This window comes from Salmo salar, chromosome 18, assembly GCF_965601325.2.
Source record: "Salmo salar chromosome 18, fSalSal1, whole genome shotgun sequence".
Classification (NCBI taxonomy): Eukaryota; Metazoa; Chordata; class Actinopteri; order Salmoniformes; family Salmonidae; genus Salmo; species Salmo salar.
The window spans coordinates 91,566,690-91,588,660 of NC_138308.1; the positions used below are offsets into that span (position 1 = coordinate 91,566,690).

The 21,971-nt window shown below is 44.8% G+C and overlaps 1 protein-coding gene across 2 annotated transcripts in view; it reads left to right on the top strand.

Moving 5' to 3' along the window:
- The first annotated feature begins 408 nt into the window (after positions 1-408).
- m1ap (meiosis 1 associated protein) overlaps positions 409-21,971 on the top strand; it is a 62,206-nt gene continuing 40,643 nt past the window's right edge. For both annotated transcript variants that reach the window (XM_045701593.2, XM_045701594.2), the window contains exons 1-5: positions 409-593; positions 3,430-3,711; positions 3,912-4,103; positions 10,397-10,514; positions 10,972-11,037. In XM_045701593.2, the coding sequence (XP_045557549.2) occupies positions 3,457-3,711; positions 3,912-4,103; positions 10,397-10,514; positions 10,972-11,037 (631 nt within the window). In that variant the 5' untranslated portion in view covers positions 409-593; positions 3,430-3,456. The remainder of the gene's footprint in view (positions 594-3,429; positions 3,712-3,911; positions 4,104-10,396; positions 10,515-10,971; positions 11,038-21,971) is intronic.

Genomic DNA, 21,971 nt, shown 5'->3' on the forward strand with positions numbered 1-21,971 from the left:
CCAATCAGACTTGTTAGTAGTAGTCAGGGAAATCTGTTTTTACTGTAACCCAGGCCTATCCCCACCTGTCTGTTATTGACAAGATAACATTTTACATTTTAGTCATTTAGCAGACACTCTCATCCAGAGCAACTTACAGTAGTGAATGAATACATTTCATAATTATTATTATATATCTTATTTCCGTACTGGTCCCCCGTGGGAATCGAACCCACAACCCTGGCGTTGCAAACACCATGCTCTACCAACTGAGCCACACGGGACCATAGATAAACAGTATAGTGTGTAAAACACACACATTTAGACTAAATCGTAATGCCATTTATGACAAAATGGTTAATAATAATTATAATAATGAATGAAATATCTGTGATCTTTCAGTCAGCATGCTTCCTGCCCGCGCGCAGCTGCTCGTGGCGGGAGAGTGCAGAGACATGACGTCATGTCTACTTTTCAAACGATCTGAAAATAACCTCTTTATTTATTTATTTATTTAACAGCTAAAACTAATGTGGCTTTTGGCTAAATAACCAGAACATACACCAGGACACAGGGAATTCACTAAACCACGAAAACAAAAGTAAATTGCAGAGGTAAGGTAAATTTGCTAACAAGTACCTAGCTAGCTATCTAGCTAACGTTAGGTATGAGATTGACTTGCATGTTCACCAACTAACGTAACGTTACATTTTGTTTGGTGAGTTGGGAAAATGTTACTATGAGCTGGCTAGTAGTCTGACGGTCGACATGGCCCCAAAAAAGTAGTTTATTTCGTATTTCTGGACAGATAACACCGTTCTTCAGCACTCTAGCAACCGCATTAGTTTGTTGAGTAATGCCAGTTATAATGCCAGCTCATAGTAATGCCAGTTATAATGCCAGCTCATAGTAATGCCAGTTATAATGCCAGCTCATAGTATTGCCAGTTATACGGAATCCAGTCACAAACACAAACACAGATCAGTGTGTTCAGCAGGACGCAACGTTTTTTGAACGTTCATATAGAAATAGGCTATGTAGAACATGCCTGTTTACATGTAGAATAATGAATCACATCAGCTCTATTCATTTCATGACATTTATATCTGCAACGTTGGAGAACATTTGACAACTGAAGGTGGCCCTGGGGTGTTGTGGAGCTTAGCGTTACTCCCTGGACCAGAGCTACCAGAGCTAGTTCGCTCTCATTTTGACCTGGCTGTCATCTCCTAATAACAGGCCTACATCCTTCCATACCAGGCCTTTTCGATTAGCATAGCTAGCTTGCTAAATGCTTATAACAGTCTATAAGGATTTTAGTTGCGGGGGAGCAAGGGTTTTGATTGTGTGTGTAACAGCGCCCTTTTTATCAGTCTCTCCCTCCTAAATCTTCTATTTTGCCCTTGGATCATACTACTCATCTAATGACGCACCGATTGAAATTACCAGGCTGTGTACGTGCGTGTGTGTGCCTGCATGTTGCGTGCAAGCGAGAGAGAGACACACACACACACTGTACACACACAATGTGTCCTTTTGTCATCACGCCAGTCTTGTTGACTAGAAACGTCTGCTTGAAGGCACAGTGAGAGAGAGAGAGGATCCTTCCATAACATGGGCATATAGAACAGAACAGATATAACACAGAGTTCCGTTGTGAATGGAGATGGTTCTATTGATGATTCTGAAGGATTCCGTCCCAAATGGCACCCTATTCCCTATATAGTGCACAACTTTTAACCAGGGCCCTGGTCAAAAGTATTGCACTGAATAGGGTGCCATTTGGAATGAAAGCATAGATAACAGAATGTTCTGATCTGGCCCTATTTAAACCTCTCTGATTCTAGCTATCTCTCTATCTGACCTCAGTGTCACATAACAGTCTTGTGTTTCATCTCAAATGGCACCCTATTCCCTATATAGTACACTTCTTTTGACCAGCCATAACAGTCTTGCTCATTGTTGTTTGGTCACAGCTGTGAGCTAAATGAGAATCCAATAAGGGAGTTGTGTGCCTCTTATGATAAGCATCTAAGGATGCTAGCTCTCCCTCCTTTTCTCCTCCTCATTGTTCCTCTTTTCCAGCTCAAAGTGTTAATCATTTGTTCAGGTGTGTGTGTGTGTGTGTGTGTGTGTGTGTGTGTGTGTGTGTGTGTGTGTGTGTGTGTGTGTGTGTGTGTGTGTGTGTGTGTGTGTGTGTGTGTGTGTGTGTGTGTGTGTGTGTGCGTGTGTGTGTGAGGACTTGACTCACTGTTATTTCATCATCACTTTGACTAAGCATTATCTGTTTCGTGATTGACGGATCGACCGACTGACTGTTGAAAACTCCCTATACGTCTCAATGACTTCACTCCCCCCCCCCGTGTCCGTCCTCCTGTTCCCGCTCCATCAAATGACTAACCATAGTAACTCTAGTGTGATGAAGACAGACAGGGGGTAATTGGTGTTGTCATAATGGCGGGGTTCCCCCTTCATAATGACATGGGTGAGATAGGCTTCTCTCATTAACCGACTGGAGTTCTCTGGTAAGAGGGGACTTTCCCCAGGCTCACCAAACTGTAACATCCTTTTCATGATGAATGACTGCTCTCCTTCATATACACTAATGTTCAAAAGTTTGGGGTCACTTAGAAATGTCCTTGTTTTCCATGAAAACATACATGAAATTAGTTGCAAAATGAATAGGAAATCTAGTCATTGACAAGGTTATAAATAAATAAAAGTTTTTATTGAAATAATAATTGTGTCCTTCAAACTTTGCTTTCGTCAAAGAATCCTCCATTTGCAGCAATTACAGCCTTGCAGACATTTGGCATTCTAGTTGTCAATTTGTTGAGGTAATCTGAAGAGATTTCACCCCATGCTTCCTGAATCACCTCCCACAAATTGGATTGGCTTGATGGGCACTTCTTACGTATCATACAGTCAAGCTGCTCCCACAACAGCTCAATAGGGTTGAGATCCGGTGACTGTGCTGGCCACTCCATTATAGACAGAATACCAGCTGACTGCTTCTTCCCTAAATAGTTATTGCATCGTTTGGAGCTGTGCTTTGGGTTGTTGTCCTCTTGTAGGAGGAAATTGGCTCAAATTAAGCGCCGTCCACAGGGTATGGCATGGCTTTGCAAAATGGAGTGGGCCTCTGTGCACCTATGTAGATATTCCATAAAAAATCTGCCATTTCCAGCTACAATAGTCATTTACAACATTAACAATGTCTACACTGTATTTCTGATCAATTTGGTGTTAGTTTAATGGACCAAAAATTTGCTAAGTGACCCCAAACTTTTGAACGGTAGTGTATATACCAAAACAAGTGGCGGGGCAGACATTTCCCTCAACAAATGAATCCCAGATTGTAGCTTTAAACAACAAATTATTTCATGTTTGTTTACCGTCTTCCTTCCTCTTGCTTCATCCTTGTGTTTCCTTTACTATTGTTTTGTTTAGATCCTGATTCCTGATTCCGTCGTTGCCATGGACGCAAGGAACCGCTCTGGCCCCCCTTCCTCCTCCTTCCAGGTGTGCCGCCCGTCCTCGTTCTCACGGCAACCGCCCCGTGTTCTGATCGTGGACGCGTCGCCGCCCTGGTGGTCAGAGACTGGTACTACGCTGTGTGAGGCTTTGGATAACTTCCTGACTCTGGCCTGTAGTCTGGACGGACCCTGTAGACTGCCCCTGCTTAGCCTTTACACTCTGAGTAGACAGCATGAATGTCTGCTGCCATTCGTGGTAAGAGGGAAGGAGGGGGAGAGAGAGAGAAGTGTGTTGTGTTACCTCTCTCTTTACTGAAAATATGCATGCCTGGTGACTTATATGTGAGTTAGAATGGTGGCACTGTAATGAAGTAAATAAATCATTGCGCTCTCTATCTAACCCCCACATTATCTCTCTCCCCCTTCCTCCATCCCTCTCCCTCTCCCCCACTCCAGCAGGTGAGGGGTAACCTGGCCCGCTTGCGTTCCTGTGTGGAGGAGCTGAGGTCCATACACGGAGAGGGGTGCGTCCGCGCACCTAGAGGGGAACTGCTCAAACAGGCTGTTCTGGACAGCCTGCAGCAGTTTAAACAATACACACGACACACTACCATTCCGAACCAGGCCAACAACAATGGATCTGTAGAGGTGAGTACTGAAATGAGAGCCTTTGATTAGTTGAATCAGGTCTGTTATAGCTGGGCTAGAACAAAAACATGCACACCCTATTGGACCAGGTATGGACCAGGTTTGGACCAGGTTTGGACCAGGTATGGACCAGGTTTGGACCAGGTTTGGACCAGGTATGGACCAGGTATGGACCAGGTTTGGACCAGGTTTAAAGAAAGCCTCACCTCACTGATGTGTTACAGATGATTTCATTTGGGTTACTGCTTGAAACTGGCTCCTCCTATTAGTTGTTGGGTCACACAAGAAAACTATGAAAGGTCTAAGTGGCTAGGTCACCTGTTTATGGCAGTGTATGGCAGTGTCAGGGCATTTTATGGCAGTGTCAGGGCATTTTATGGCAGTGTATGGCAGCGTCAGTGCATTTTATGGCAGTGTCAGGGCATTTTATGGCAGTGTATGGCAGTGTCAGGGCATTTTATGGCAGTGTCAGGGCATTTTATGGCAGTGTATGGCAGTGTCGGCATTTTATGGCAGTGTCAGGGCATTTTATGGCAGTGTCAGGGCATTTTATGGCAGTGTCAGGGCATTTTATGGCAGTGTATGGCAGCGTCAGTGCATTTTATGGCAGTGTCAGGGCATTTTATGGCAGTGTCAGGGCATTTTATGGCAGTGTATGGCAGCGTCAGTGCATTTTATGGCAGTGTCAGGGCATTTTATGGCAGTGTCAGGGCATTTTATGGCAGTGTATGGCAGTGTCGGCATTTTATGGCAGTGTCAGGGCATTTTATGGCAGTGTCAGGGCATTTTATGGCAGTGTATGGCAGTGTCAGGGCATTTTATGGCAGTGTCAGGGCATTTTATGGCAGTGTATGGCAGTGTCAGGGCATTTTATGGCAGTGTCAGGGCATTTTATGGCAGTGTCAGGGCATTTTATGGCAGTGTATGGCAGTGTCAGGGCATTTTATGGCAGTGTCAGGGCATTTTATGGCAGTGTATGGCAGTGTCAGTGCATTTTATTGATCAAAAAGTGGCTGAGGCGTAGGGCGTGGCAGTCGGTGCGGCTGAACTTTAGAGAACATTTTAGAGTCCCCGATCTTGGCAGTGCAGATTTATTTTTGTGCATTTTTAAGCCAATTTCCTGAAATTCTATAAATTTCTCCATGAAGGTGAGAGAATTTACAGTTTTAAAGCTAATTTCCTGCAATTATATGCATTCTACCATGACTAATGCTGTGTTCTTTTGCTCAAACATAATAACAAAATCAATACTGCTAAATTCATTGTTTTTGGAATTTTCAATTCTCTGCTTAATATCTAAAACATTTATTTTGGTGATTGTAAAGACTATATTAAAAAAAGATATAGGTCCATTATCTTTCCTACATACGTTATAGCTGGTGTTAGCCGTTCACGTTTATATTGAGTCTTTTTCCATCCCGAAGGATATTTGTATACATCATTTTTTTTACACTCGTTGATTTAGGCGTCCAAGATTAAAAGGCTGCCCGCCCCCGAAGGGATTTTTCTGCCGTTAAAATCCTGAGTGTTATTATTGCATTAGGACAACTAAAGTGTTACCCTAAGTGTGCGATATATATATATAGAGAGAGAGATGGGCAGTCCTTTAAGTTTTTGAGCATTTCTCTAGCTTCCGACCAGGAGCTGATATGAATGGACCCATTAGAACACAGAACACCATTAGAGAACACAGACACTAAACACAAGCCCATTAGAACGCCATTAGAGAACACAGACACTAAACATATGGCTCTGTGTTCCATCTTAGCTCTGAAACAGACTTCCTATTTCGGCTGTGTCCCGAATGGAACCCTATTCCCTAAATAGGCCTACAGTATATCCCTCATAGGGTTCTGGTCAACAGTAGTGTACTATAGAGGAAATGTGGTACTATTTGGGATGCATTCTCGGCCAGCACTGATATCCTTCTATACAGGAAGAGAAGAGACAGGAGAAAACAACCAAATGACACCCTGAAGGGTTCTTATTTTTTGATTTAACCTTTATTTAACCAGGAAAAGCCCATTGAGACCCAGAGTCTCTTTTTCAAGGGAGACCTGGTCAAGAAGGCAGCAACCATCAATACATTACATAGTTAAAACATACAACAAATCAATACAACAACATGATCCAGCCTAAAAAAAAGCATTTACACTCCTCTGTAACAGAGTCTCCCATCAATATTTTAAGTTTATTCAGTAGCACTAACATATCTAGATGAAGCATGGATTGTAGATTATGCCATGCGTCTGGTGCACAAGAAGAGAAGGCAGTCTTACCTAATACTGTGAATGTCCTGAGGACTTTAAGTAGCAACCACCTAGCAGACCGGGTATGGTAACTGCTAGTGGTGAAGGAGACCAGGGTACGGAGGTAAAGAGGGAGTTTACCCAAAAGGGCTTTGTAGATGAACACATACAAATGTATCTTTCTGCGCATATAAAGTGAGGTCCAACCTACCATTTCGTACAATGTGCAATAGTGGGTGAGTGACTAGGCATTTGTAATAAAGCGCAAGGATAAACAGAGTCCAGTCTCTGTAAGACGGAGGAGGCTGCATGCATATACAACAAGTCACCATAATCAATTACAGAGAGAAAAGTGGCCTGAACAAGCTTCTTTCTAGCCATAAGCGGGAAGCAAACCTTATTACTCAAATTAAAAACCCAATTTCAATTTAAAGCTTTGTCTCAAGATTATCCACATGAACTTTAACGGACAATTTGTCATCCAACCAAATACCTAGGTATTTCTGGTCAAATGTAGTGCAGTATTTAGGGATATGGGCCGTTAAGACCTAGACATTTAGTAGAATTATACATTATTATTTTCTGGCCCCAGTAATGTGATTTTGTGATGTTTTAACTTAATACTACTGAAAGATGTTACTCAGGGTTGAATTTATTTAATTTATCCGGGTTTTTTTTTCTGATCTGGTGTGTAAATGTGTCAGAAAGAGATTTTAGGACTGTGTGTCATCAGGTAAACCGGACATAAAGGTGTAATCAGGAGTTTAATAAGGGCTTTATGTTGTTTTTTTCCCATAAAGTAGGCCTACTGATTATGATCTTCCATCATCAAGTCACAGACTGGCTGTCTACAAGAAGAAGCTCTCCATTTCAGGCTGCTGAGGGGCGGACGGCTCATAGTAATGTCTGGAACGGAGCGAATGGAACGGCATCGAACCACGTTTGATGTGTTTGATACCGTTCCACTGATTCCGCTCCAGCCGTTACCACGAGCCCGTCCAACCAAATTAAGGTGCCACCAATCTCTTGTGCTCCATTTCTAGAAGCTAAAGGGAAAGAAACAAGGGCCCTGGTCAGAAGTGGGCCACTATAATAGGTTGCCATTAAGGACACACTTAAGGTCTCATTTTTAGCTAGCTTACTGATATAGAGAAGATTCAATGTGCATGTTTGAGTCAGGACAGTGTTTCCCCCAGATTACATTTTCCCCCAGACGGGATGCAAAACCCCCCTCAGACAAAGTTGTAGGCTGTGAACACTAAAATTGAAACTAACTGCAAATGATGTCAACTGTTTTAAGAAAATGTATAATCTTTCCTATTGTTCTGCCCTGAAACTTGAGGAAACTAGGGCTGGGAATTATTGCCAGGGGCCTCGCGATACGATATGTATTCGAATCTCATGATTCTACATGTATTGTGATTCGATACTGAGATTTTATTGCGATTCGATGTTCCAAATATATTGCTCACTATACAGTGCATTTGGAAAGTATTCAGATACCTTGACCTTTTTCCACATTTTGTTACGTTACAACCTTATTCTAAAATGGATTAAATAAATGTGTTTCCTCATCAATCTACACACAATACCGCATAATGACAAAGCGAAAACAGGTTTTTAGAAATGTTTGCTAATTTATAAAAAATGTAAAACAGAAATACCTTATTTACATAAGTATTCAGACCCTTTGCTATGAGACTCGAAATTTAGCTCAAGTGCATCCTTGTAATATTGCCTGTGTGTAGCTGGTGTAGAGGAGTCGGGCGCAGGACAGCAGATATGAGTAATAAGCGTATTTTACTCAAATAATCACAAATGCAACGCAATAATTCGAGCCCACAATAACGGACCGTATTACAAACAAACAATCACTCACAAACAAACAAACATGAGGGAACAGAGGGTTAAATAATGAACAAGTAAATGGGGGAATGAAACCAGGTGTGTAAGACAAGGACAAAACAAATGGAAAATGAAAAGTGGATCGGCGATGGCTAGAAGGCCGGTGACGTCGACCGCCGAACGCCGCCAGAACAAGGAGAGGGACCGACTTCGGCGGAAGTCGGGACAATCCTGTTTCCATTGATCATCCTTAAGATGTTTCTACAACTTCATTTGGAGTCCATCTGTGGTAAATTTAATTGATTGGACATGATTTGGAAAGGCACACACATGTCTATATAAGGTCCCACAGTTGACAGTGCATGACACAGAAAAAAACCAAGCCATGAGGTCGAAAGGAATTGTCCTTAGAGCTCCAAGACATGATTGTGTCGAGGCACAGATCTGGGAAGGGTACCAAAAAATGTCTGCAGCATTGAAGGTCCCCAAGAACACAAACATAATGATAGGTAGACTGTGTAAATTGCTGTTTAAAAAACATCAGGGCAGAGATATGCTCCTCATGAACAATTCTGTACAATAATGTTGATATATTACAAGCTGCCTCCATCATTCTTAAATGGAAGAAGTTTGGAACCACCAAGACTCTTCCTAGAGCTGGCTGCCCGTCCAAACTGAACAATCAGTGGAGAAGGGCCTTGGTCAGGGAGGTGACCAAGAACCCGATGGTCACTGACAGAGCTCCAGAGTTCCTCTGTGGAGATGGGAGAACCTTCCAGAAGGACAACCGTCTCTGCAGCACTCCACCAATCAGGCCTTTATGGTAGAGTGGCCAGACGGAAGCCACTCCTCAGTAAAAGGCACATGACAGCCCGCTTGGAGTTTGCCAAAAGGCACGTAAAGGACTCTCAGACCATGAGAAACAAGATTCTCTGGTCTGATGAAACCAAGATGGAACTCTTTGGCCTGAATGCCAAGCGTCACGTCTGGAGTAAATCAGGTACCATGGTGGTGGCAGCATCATTCTGTGGGGATGTTTTTCAGCGGCAGGGACTGGGAGACTAGTCAGGATCGAGGGAAAGATGAACGGAGCAAAGTACAGAGAGATCCTTGATGAAAACCTGCTTCAGAGCGCTCAGGACCTCAGACTGGGGTAAAGGTTCACTTTCCAACAGGACAACGACCCTCAGCACACAGCCAAGACAACACAGGAGTGGATTCAGGACAAGTCCTTGAATGTCCTTGAGTGGCCCAGCCAGAACCCGAACTTGAGCCTGATCGAACATCTCTGGAGAGACCTGAAAATAGCTGTGCAGCGACGCTCCCCATCCAACCTGACAGAGCTTGAGAGGATCTGCAGAGAAGAATGGGAGAAACTCCCCAAATACAGGTGTGCCAAGCTTGTAGCGGCATACCCAAGAAGACCCGAGGCTGTAATCACTGCCAAAGGTGCTTCAACAAATTACTAAAGGGTCTGAATATTTATGTAAATAGTTTATATTCATTTTTTTTATTCTTTATAAACTTGCTAAATTTCTGAACCTGTTTTTGCTTTGTCATTATGGGGTATTGTGTGTGTGGATTGATGAGGGGGAAAAAACAATTTAATCCATTTTAGAATAAGGCTGTAACGTAACAAAATGTGGAAAAAGTCAAGGGGTCTAAATATTTTCAGAATGCGCTGTACCAAGGAGAGGAAAGGCTGGCTGATTTCTATTGCTCCGTCTGGGGATCTCCAGGTGTATTGTAGAAAGGTTGTAGATTAGTCAGTCAGACAGACACACTCTCTCCATCAACCGATTTGAAGGATTGACTCATTGAATGGGTGACTTACACGGAGTGGACAAAACATTAAGAACACCTTTATTGAGTTGCACCCCTTTTGCCTTGAGAACAGCCATACCCTGTTCAAAAGCACTTCATTCTCTTTGTCTTTCCCATTCACCCTCTGAATGGCACACATACACAATCCATGTCTCAATTGTCTCAAAGGCTTTAAAATCCTTCTTTAACCTGTCTCCTCCCCTTCATCTACACTAATTGAAGTGGATTTAACAAGTGACATCAATAAGGGATCATAGCTTTCACCTGGATTCACATGGTCAGTCTATGTCATGGAAAGAGCAGGTGTTCATAATGTTTTGTACACTCAGTGGTTTGATTGATGCATTGACTCATTGATCTCCCATTGGTTTCCAGGTAACCGTGGTGACGAGCCAGCCAGGGCGTGGCGTGGTGAGGCAGTTAGAGGCGGGCTTAAAGGACACTGACTTGGTGTCTCTACGACGCCTACTAGTGGTCCACGTCAGTACTGCAGGTAGGAGGGGTCTCACTGTCTTTCTAGTGGGTGGGATGGGGTGGACGGGACTGGACGGGATGGACTTCTGGGCCACGTTCAGTAGCTAAACGTTATTGAATGTTTCAGATAGAAATACCATGAAGAGAGATGACGTGATTCCTAATTCTACATGTCAGAGAAGTATTTTTGTTCTGCTTTAGCGTATTTCTATCTGAACGTAACAACACTGTTGTTGTGCTGCTGAACATGCCTTGGGGTGGGGGAAGGGTTCAGCTGGTCCACAGTTATTTGAACCAGTACCTTTCGTAACTTCAACAATACCTCTGTACCGTTGTGCTCGTGTGTATGTCTCTACCACCGATTGCTATTTCTTATTGGTATTAATATAAGTTAGTAGCATTACGCAAACTTTTGCTTGTGTGAGCCAGAAGTAGATGATACTAGTAATAAATAAAACATATCATATTTACTGCAGGGAGAGGGGAGACTGACTGTTGGGGGCAGGACACGCCCTCACCTGAGACTGCAGAGGAGACTGAAGGTAGGAATACACACACACACACACACACACACACACACACACACACACACACACACACACACACACACACACACACACACACACACACACACACACACACACACTACATACACACACACACAAACTAGATATACACACACACACACTAGATACACATTTATTCAGTCATGTACATGCACAAACACACGCCTTAGAACTTAAAACAGAAACACTCTTCAGAACTCAATCTTTATGCTCTTTTCTCTGCTATGTTCAACACTCCCTCCTCTCTCCCTCCTCTTCCCCTCCTCTCTCCCTCCTCTCCCCCTCCTCTCCCCCTCCTCTTCCCCTCCTCTCTCCCTCCTCTCCCTGCTCTCCCCTCCTCTCCCCTCCTCTCTCCCTCCTCTTCCCCTCTTTTTCCCCTCCTCTCTCCCTCTCCCTTCTCTTCCTCGCCTCTATCCCACCTCTCTGCCCCGTCTTCCCCTCCTCTCTCCTCTTTCTCCCTCCTCTCTCGCCCCACTTTCCTCCCTCTCCCTCCTCTTTGCCCCCTCTTCCCCTCCTCTATTCATCCTCTCTCCCTCCTCTTCCTCTCCTCCTCCTCTCTGCCCTCTCTTTCCCTCCTCCCTTCATCCTCTCTCCCTCCTCTCTTGCCCCGCTTTCCCCCCTCTCTACCTCCTCTCTCCCTCCTCTTTCATGATTATACTCATTAGAGTGTTGTGGTGGTAACTCACTCTGGTGAGCTATTTTCAAGTTGACACCATGGCTTCATCCCAAATGGTAGCCTATTCCCTATGTAGTGCACTACTTTTAACCAGGGCTCATAGGACTCTGGTCAAAAGAAGTGCACTACATAGGGAAAAGGGTGCCATTTGGTGCTCAGAGCCATAGAGAAAACCATCATGTACATCCCTTTGAGAAAAACCATACATAAACTGTGCAACTTATGTTAACCCAAACACCATGAAATACAGCATATGAACCAAACACAAGTAGATCTTGTAGACACTAATTTTGTAGTTACCGGAAAAGTCTAGGAGTGCGGAAGCCTTGAAGTTTAAGGGCCGTGTGTGTGTGTGTGTGTGTGTGTGTGTGTGTGTGTGTGTGTGTGTGTGTGTGTGTGTGTGTGTGTGTGTGTGTGTGTGTGTGTGTGTGTGTGTGTGTGTGTGTGTGTGTGTGTGTGTGTGTGTGTGTGTGTGTGTGTGTGTGTGAGTGTGTGTGTGTGTGTGTGCGGTGTGTGTGTGTGTGTGTGTGTGTGTGTGTAGGTAGTATATCACTGAGGGATTCTTATGAAAGTATTTACCCACGTAGATATATCCATATATTTTATAGTTATATGTTCTCATCCCATTCCTTTACTAGATTGTGTGTATTGGGTTTAGTTGTGGAGTTGTTAGATATTACCTGTTAGATACTGCTGCACTGTCGGATCTAGAAGCATTTCACTACACTCACAATAACATCTGCTAACCATGTGACCAATAACATCTGCTAACCATGTGACCAATAACATCTGTTAACCATGTGACCAATAACATCTGTTAACCATGTGACCAATAACATCTGTTAACCATGTGTATGGTACCAATAACATCTGTTAACCATGTGTATGCAATAAAATGTGATTTGATCTGAGATAAATAGTTTCGGGGGGAAATTAAAACTGTATTAAATAGTAGACATGGGCCTAAACAGAAGTACACAGATTGATAGTTAACCGTGTGAAGACTGAGTCAACTTAAATACTAGATTGTTACCTGTCTAAGACCCATAAATAGACAGTTAACTTAGTATATTTTAATTTCACATTTATTGTAACAGGGAGTCATATTGACACCCAGGTGTATTTTAACACCAGTGTAAATACAGTCATAGGCTGAGTGCACTCTGATACAGTGTCTAATGTCAGTGTGTTACAGTATTGTACAGGGTGTTACGTTAGTCTGGAATAGATACAGCATCTAACGTTAGTCTGGAATAGATACAGCATCTAATGTTAGTCTGGAATAGATACAGAATCTAATGTTAGTCTGGAATAGATACAGCATCTAATGTTAGTCTGGAATAGATACAGCATCTAATGTTAGTCTGGAATAGATACAGCATCTAATGTTAGTCTGGAATAGATACAGCATCTAACGTTAGTGTGGAATAGATACAGCATCTAATGTTAGTCTGGAATAGATACAGCATCTAATGTTAGTCTGGAATAGATACAGCATCTAATGTTAGTCTGGAATAGATACAGCATCTAACGTTAGTGTGGAATAGATACAGCATCTAATGTTAGTCTGGAATAGATACAGCATCTAATGTTAGTCTGGAATAGATACAGCATCTAATGTTAGTCTGGAATAGATACAGCATCTAACGTTAGTGTGGAATGGTAGTGGGCAATGGTAGTGCTGAATGGTAGTGTGGAATGGTATTGCGGAATGGTAGTGGGGAATGGTATTGCTGAATGGTAGTGCTGAATGGTAGTGCGGAATGGTAGTGCGGAATGGTAGTGGGGAATGGTAGTGGGGAATGGTAGTGGGGAATGGTAGTACTGAATGGTAGTGCTGAATGGTAGTGCGGAATGGTATTGCTGAATGGTAGTGGGGAATGGTAGTGCTGAATGGTAGTGCTGAATGGTAGTGCTGAATGGTAGTGGGGAATGGTAGTGCTGAATGGTAGTGGGGAATGGTAGTGCTGAATGGTAGTGGGGAATGGTAGTGCTGAATGGTAGTACTGAATGGTAGTGCTGAATGGTAGTGGGGAATGGTAGTGGGGAATGGTAGTGGGGAATGGTAGTGCTGAATGGTAGTGCTGAATGGTAGTGGGGAATGGTAGTGGGGAATGGTAGTGGGGAATGGTAGTGCTGAATGGTAGTGGGTGATGGTAGTGCTGAATGGTAGTGGGGAATGGTAGTGGGGAATGTTAGTGGGGAATGGTAGTGGGGAATGGTAGTGGGGAATGGTAGTGGGGAATGTTAATTGTGTCGGTGGGTGAGGTGGTGGTTTAAGAGTGTTGGAATCTTGGAATTGGAATGTTTGTGTTTCTACAGATGTGAATGTCTCTCTAGTTTCCCTGAGACCTGTCCTATTTACAGTTGAAGTCGGAAGTTTACATAAACTTAGGTTAGAGTCATTAAAGCTTGTTTTAGAACCACTCCACAAATTTCTTGTTAACAATCTATAGTTTTGGCAAGTTGGTTAGGACATCTACTTTGTTCATGACACAAGTAATTTTTCCAACAATTGTTTATAGACAGATTATTTCACTTATAATTCACTGTGTCACAATTCCAGTGGGTCAGAAGTTTACATATGCTAAGTTGACTGTGCCTTTAAACAGCTTGGAAAATTCCCGAAAATGATGTCATGGCTTTAGAAGCTTCTGATAGGCTAATTGACATCATTTGAGTCAATTGGAGGTGTACCTGTGGATGTATTTCAAGGCCTACCTTCAAACTCAGTGCCTCTTTGCTTGACATCATGGGAAAATTAAAAGAAAGCCAAGACCTCAGAAAAAAAATTGTAGACCTCCACAAGTCTGGTTCATTTTTGGGAGCAATTTCCAAACGCCTGAAGGTACCGCGTTCATCTGTACAAACAATAGTACGCAAGTATAAACACCACAGGACCACACATCCGTCAAATCAATCCCAGAACAACAGCAAAGGACCTTGTGAAGATTCTGGAGGACACAGGTACAAAGTATCTATATCCAGAGTAAAACGAGTCCTACATCGACATAACCTGAAAGGCCGCTCAGCAAGGAAGAAGCCACTGCTCCAAAACCGCCTTAAAAAAGACAGACTACGGTTTGCAACTGCACATGGGGACAAAGATCGTACTTTTTGGAGAAATGTCCTCTGGTCTGATGAAACAAAAATAGAACTGTTTGGCCATAATGACCATCGTTATGTTTGGAGGAAAAAGGGGGACGCTTGCAAGCCAAAGAACACCATCCCAACCGTGAAGCATGGGGGTGGCAGCATCATGTTGTGGGGGTGCTTTGCTGCAGGAGGGACGGGTGCACTTCACAAAATAGATGGCATCATGAGGCAGGAAAATTATGTGGATATATTGAAGCAACATCTCAAGACATCAGTCAGGAAGTTAAAGCTTGGTCGCAAATGGGTCTTCCAAATGGACAATGACCCCAAGCCTACTTCCAAAGTTGTGGCAAAATGGCATAAAGACCACAAAGTCAAAGTATTGGAGTGGCCATCACAAAGCCCTGACCTCAATCCTATAGAACATTTGTGGGCAGAACTGAAAAAGCGTGTGCGAGCAAGGAGGCCCACAAACCTGACTCAGTTACACCAGCTCTGTCAGGACGAATGGGCCAAAATTCACCCAACTTATTGTGGGAAGCTTGTGGAAGGCTACCCGAAACGTTTGACCCAAGTTAAACAATTTAAAGGCAATACTATCAAATACTAATTGAGTGTATGTAAACTTCTGACCCACTGGGAATGTGATGAAAGAAATAAAAGCTGAAATAAATCACTCTCTCTACTATTATTCTGACATTTCACAGTCTTAAAATAAAGTGGGGATCCTAACTGACCTAAGACAGGGAATTTTTACAAGGATTAAATGTCAGGAATTGTGAAAAACTGAGTTTAAATGTATTCTAAGGTGTATGTAAACTTCTGACTTCAACTGTATGTATATTAGTGTTTCTGTGTGTTAGGTAACATATTACATTATAGTTGAACTGGGTGGAGTAGTGCACATTTTTACTTTCAAAGTTAATCTAGAACGATCTCTCTCTCTCGCTTTGTCTCTCTCTTTCCCTCTCTGCTCTCTCCTCTCTTTCCCTCTCTCTTTCTCTCTCTCTCTCTTTCTGTCTCACTCTCTCTTTCTCTATCTCCATCTGCTTTCTCCTCCCTTTCTCGCTCTCTCTTTCTCCCTTTCTCCTTTTCTCATGAAACGAGTTCTCAACCTTCTTGGCGAAGAAGTGGATGGAAATTGCATAACTGTAGACAATGACTTGCATCCCAAATGGCATCCTATGTAGTGCACCACTTTTGACCAGGATTAGAGTGCCAATCCAAAGAAACAAAAAAATCTCATCGGTGAACTTCTTTTGTTAGAACTTAACATTATTATACTCTATGTATTAAATCACTGCCCTGAGTCTGACGACCTCTAACATGGACAGACGACCTCTAACATGGACAGACGATCTCTAACATGGACAGACGACCTCTAACATGGACAGACGATCTCTAACATGGACAGACGATCTCTAACATGGACAGACGACTTCTAACATGGACAGACGACCTCTAACATGGACAGACGACCTCTAACAGGGACAGACGACCTCTAACATGGACAGACGAACTCTAACATGGACAGACGACCTCTAACATGGACAGACGATCTCTAACATGGACAGACGACCTCTAACATGGACAGACGACCTCTAACATGGACAGACGATCTCTAACATGGACAGACGACCTCTAACATGGACAGACGATCTCTAACATGGACAGACGACCTCTAACATGGACAGACGATCTCTAACATGGACAGACGACCTCTAACATGGACAGACGACCTCTAACATGGACAGACGATCTCTAACATGGACAGACGACCTCTAACATGGACAGACGACCTCTAACATGGACAGACGACCTCAGGCCCACACAGGTGTGCACTAATATCAGTGAGAGGTTTCACAAGCCTCCTATTCATAAGACTGTGCGTGTGTGTGTGTGTGTGTGTGTGTGTGTGTGTGTGTGTGTGTGTGTGTGTGTGTGTGTGTGTGTGTGTGTGTGTGTGTGTGTGTGTGTGTGTGTGTTGTGTGTGTGTGGTTGTGTGTTGTGTGTGTTGTGTGTGTTTGTGTGTGTGTGCCAAGCTAACGCCTAGATAAGCATCCTGTTTTTACTCCGACTCAAGTGCTGCAGAGAGAGAGAGAGAGAGAGTATGACCATATTAGAGACACATATTTCCCTCAGATTACACAGACCCACAAAGAAATCCAAAACAAATCCAATTTTGATAAACTCCCATATCTACTGGGTGAAATACCACAGTTTGCCATCACAGCAGCAAGATGTGTGACCTGTTGCCACAAGAAAAGGGCAACCAGTGAAGAACAAACACCATTGTAAATACAACCCATATTTATGTTTATTTATTTTCCATTTTGTACTTTAACTTTTTGCGCATAATATGACATTTATATTGTCTTTTATTCTTTTGGAACTTCTGTGAGTGTAATGTTTACTGTTAGTTGTAATGTTTATTTCACTTTTGTTTATATCTAGTAGAGAGAGGGAGGGAGAGGCATCTTGACTGCACCATCTGTAGAACACAGATTCACAATTTAATCGTTAAAAAGCATTTTTTGTTTATTTATTTCTAAACCACACAGACAGAGGGGAACAGGGTTAACCACACAGACAGAGGGGAACAGAGTTAACCACACAGACAGAGAGGAACAGAGTTAACCACACAGACAGAGGGGAACAGAGTTAACCACACAGACAGAGGGGAACAGAGTTAACCACACAGACAGAGGGGAACAGAGTTAACCACACAGACAGAGAGGAACAGAGTTAACCACACAGACAGAGGGGAACAGAGTTAACCACACAGACAGAGGGGAACAGAGTTAACCACACAGACAGAGGGGAACAGAGTTAACCACACAGACAGAGGGGAACAGAGTTAACCACACAGACAGAGGGGAACAGAGTTAACCACACAGACAGAGGGGAACAGAGTTAACCACACAGACAGAGGGGAACAGAGTTAACCACACAGACAGAGGGGAACAGTGTGTGTGTCCCTGCATATGTGTGACATCTCATTCCCCACAGTCCCTCCAGGTTGGTGGGATTGTAATCTAGGGGTTTAACCAGGTTAATTACATGTTGACCTCTTCAGAGATTTCCCAGAAGTAGAGAGGCAGTTACAAATCGATATGAATCTGAATACCTGACACAGGGAGGGATTACCTGAAGGCCGGAGGAGATGAATCCCTGACACAGGGAGGGATTACCTGAAGGCCGGAGGAGATGTGCTCCTTCCTTTGAGACTCATCACAAAAAGTAAAGCTGTGGAATAAAAAAATGTAAGTGTATAAAATTGAAGAGAACGGATCATCTGACTCCATTGCTATCAACGGTACAGTGTATTCGGAAAGTATTCAGACCCCTTGACTTTTTCCACATTTTGTTACGTTGCAGCCTTATTCTAAAATGTATTAAATAAATGTTTCCTCATCAATCTACACACAATACCCCATAATGACATCACAATACCCCATAACGACATCACAATACCCCATAACACCATCACAATACTATTCCAATATAATGATGAAGCGAAAACAGGTGTTTTTGGAATTTTAGCAAATGTATAAAAAAATCTAAGCTGAAATACCTTATTTATATAAGTATTCAGACCCTTTGCGATGAGACTCGAAATTGATGTCACGTGCTTCCTGTTTCCATTGATCATCCTTGAGGTCTTTCTACAACTTGATTGGAGTCCACCTGTGGTAAATTCAATCGATTGGACATGATTTGGAAAGGCACACACCTGTCTATATAAGGTCCCACAGTTGACAGTGCATGTCAGAGCAAAAACCAAATCATGAGGTAAAAGGACTTATCCATAGAGCTCTGAGACAGGAATGTGTCGAGGCACAGATCTGGGGAAGGGTACCAAAAAATGCATGCAGCATTGAAGGTCCCCAAGAACACAGTGGCCTCCATCATTCTTAAATGGAAGAACTTAGGAACCACCAAGACTCTTCCTAGAGCTGGCTGCCCGGCCAAACTGAGCAATCGAAGGTAGAAGGGCCTTGATTAGGGAGGCGACCAACAACTCTAGAGCTCTGACAGAGTCTTGAGGAAAACTGGCACTATCCCTACGGTGAAGCATGTTGGTGGCAGCATCATGCTGTGGGGATGTTTTTCAGCGGCAGGTACTGGGAGACTAGTCAGGATTGAGAGAAAGATAAATGGAGCAAAGTACAAAGAAATCCTTGATGAAAACCTGCTCCAGAGCACTCAGGACCTCAGACTGGGGTAAAGGTTTACCTTCCAACAGGACAACGACCCTCAGCACACAGCCAAGACAACGTAGGACTGGCTTCGGGACAAGTCTTTGAATGTCCTTGAGTGGCCCAGCCAGAGCCCGGACTTGTGCCTGATCAAACATCTCTGGAGAGACCTGAAAATAGCTGTGCAGCGACGCTCCCCATCCAACCTGACAGAGCTTGAGAGGATCTGCAGAGAAGAATGGGAGAAACTCCCCAAATACAGGTGTGCCAAGCTTGTAGCGTCATACCCAAGAAGACTCGAGGCTGTAATCGCTGCCAAAGGTGCTTCAACAAAGTACTAAGTAAAGGGTCTAAATACTTATGTAAATGTGATATTTCTGGGGGGTTTTATGCCTTAAAATCTGTTTTTACTTTGTCATTATGGGGTAGTGTGTGTAGATTGATGGGGGGGGGAAACAATTTCATCCATTTTAAAATAAGGCTGTAACAAAATGTGGAAAACGTCAACGGGGTCTGAATTCTTTCCGAATTCACTGCACAACATTATGGAGCCACAGATGTAAAGATTGAGACATCAGGAAAACATCAGAGCCATTTTAGTCAGGTCTTCTTTTTGTAGGTAGATTCAGGGTCACTGGTGGGGGCAGACTGGTAGGTAGGGGGGGAAGACTGGTAGGTAGGGGGGAAGACTGGTAGGTAGGGGGGAAGACTGGTAGGTAGGAGGGAAGACTGGTAGGTAGGAGGGCAGACTGGTAGGTAGGGGGGAAGACTGGTAGGTAGGGGGGAAGACTGGTAGGTAGGGGGGCAGACTGGTAGGTAGTGGGGAAGACTCGTAGGTAGGAGGGAAGACTGGTAGGTAGGGGGGAAGACTGGTAGGTAGGAGGGAAGACTGGTAGGGTGTGGTGGGGGCAGACTGGTATGTAGTGGGGCAGACTGGTAGGTAGTGGGGCAGACTGGTAGGTAGTTGGGTAGGTAGGGGGGAAGACTGGTAGGTAGGGGGGAAGACTGGTAGGTAGGAGGGAAGACTGGTAGGTGGGGGGGAGACTGGTAGGTAGGGGGAAGACTGGTAGGGTGTGGTGGGGGCAGACTGGTAGGGTGTGGTGGGGGCAGACTAGTAGGTAGTGGGGCAGACTGGTAGGTAGTGGGGCAGACTGGTAGGTAGTGGGGCAGACTGGTAGGTAGGGGGTAGACTGGTAGGTAGTGGGGTAGACTGGTAGGTAGGGGGGAAGACTGGTAGGTAGTGGGGCAGACTGGTAGGTAGTGGGGTAGACTGGTAGGTAGAGGGGTAGACTGGTAAGTAGTGGGGTAGACTGGTAGGTAGTGGGGCAGACTGGTAGGTAGGGGGGGAAGACTGGTAAGTAGGGGGGTAGACTGGTAGGTAGTGGGGTAGACTGGTAAGTAGTGGTGGGGGTAGACTGGTAAGTAGTGGTGAAGACTGGTAGGTAGGGGGAAAGACTAGTAAGTAGTGGTGGGGTAGACTGGTAGGTAGGGGGGAAGACTGGTAAGTAGTGGTGGGGCAGACTGATAGGTAGGGGGGAAGACTGGTAGGTAGGGGGGCAGACTGGTAGGTAGGGGGGAAGACTGGTAAGTAGTGATGGGGGCAGACTGGTAGATAGGGGGGAAGACTGGTAAGTAGTGGGGTAGACTGGTAGGTAGTGGGGTAGACTGGTAGGTAGGGGGGAAGACTGGTAGGTAGGGGGAAAGACTGGTAGGTAGGGGGGCAGACTGGTAGGTAGGGGGGAAGACTGGTAGGTAGGGGGGCAGACTGGTAAGTAGTGGTGGGGCAGACTGGTAGGTAGGGGGGCAGACTGGTAAGTAGTGGTGGGGAAGACTGGTAGGTAGGGGGACGACTGGTAGGTAGGGGGGAAGACTGGTAGGTAGGGGGAAGACTGGTAGGTAGGGGGGAAGACTGGTAAGTAGTGGTGGGGCAGACTGGTAGGTAAAGGGGAAGACTGGTAGGTAGGGGGGCAGACTGGTAAGTAGTGGTGGGGGCAGACTGGTAGATAGGGGGGAAGACTGGTAGGTAGGGGGGGAGACTGGTAGGTAGGGGGAAGACTGGTAGGTAGGGGGGAAGACTGGTAGGTAGGGGGGAAGACTCGTAGGTAGGGGAGGAGACTGGTAGGTAGGGGGGAAGACTGGTAGGTAGGGGGGAAGACTGGTAGGTAGGGGGGAAGACTGGTAGGTAGGGGGGAAGACTGGTAGGTAGTGGGGCAGACTGGTAGGTAGTTGGGTAGGTAGGGGGGAAGACTGGTAGGTAGGGGGGAAGACTCGTAGGTAGGAGGGAAGACTGGTAGGTAGAGGGGTAGACTGGTAGGTAGTGGGGTAGACTGGTAGGTAGTGGGGCAGACTGGTAGGTAGTGGGGCAGACTGGTAGGGTGTGGTGGGGGCAGACTGGTAGGTAGTGGGGCAGACTGGTAGGTAGTGGGGCAGACTGGTAGGTAGTGGGGTAGACTGGTAGGTAGGGGGGAAGACTGGTAGGTAGTGGGGCAGACTGGTAGGTAGTGGGGTAGACTGGTAGGTAGAGGGGTAGACTGGTAGGTAGTGGGGTAGACTGGTAGGTAGTGGGGCAGACTGGTAGGTAGGGGGGGAAGACTGGTAAGTAGGGGGGTAGACTGGTAGGTAGTGGGGTAGACTGGTAAGTAGTGGTGGGGTAGACTGGTAAGTAGTGGTGAAGACTGGTAAGTAGTGGTGGGGGCAGACTGGTAGGTAGGGGGAAGACTGGTAAGTAGTGGTGGGACAGACTGATAGGTAGGGGGGAAGACTGGTAGGTAGGGGGGCAGACTGGTAGGTAGGGGGGAAGACTGGTAAGTAGTGGTGGGGGCAGACTGGTAGGTAGGGGGAAGACTGGTAAGTAGTGGTGGGGCAGACTGGTAGGTAGGGGGGGAAGACTGGTAAGTAGGGGGGTAGACTGGTAGGTAGTGGGGTAGACTGGTAAGTAG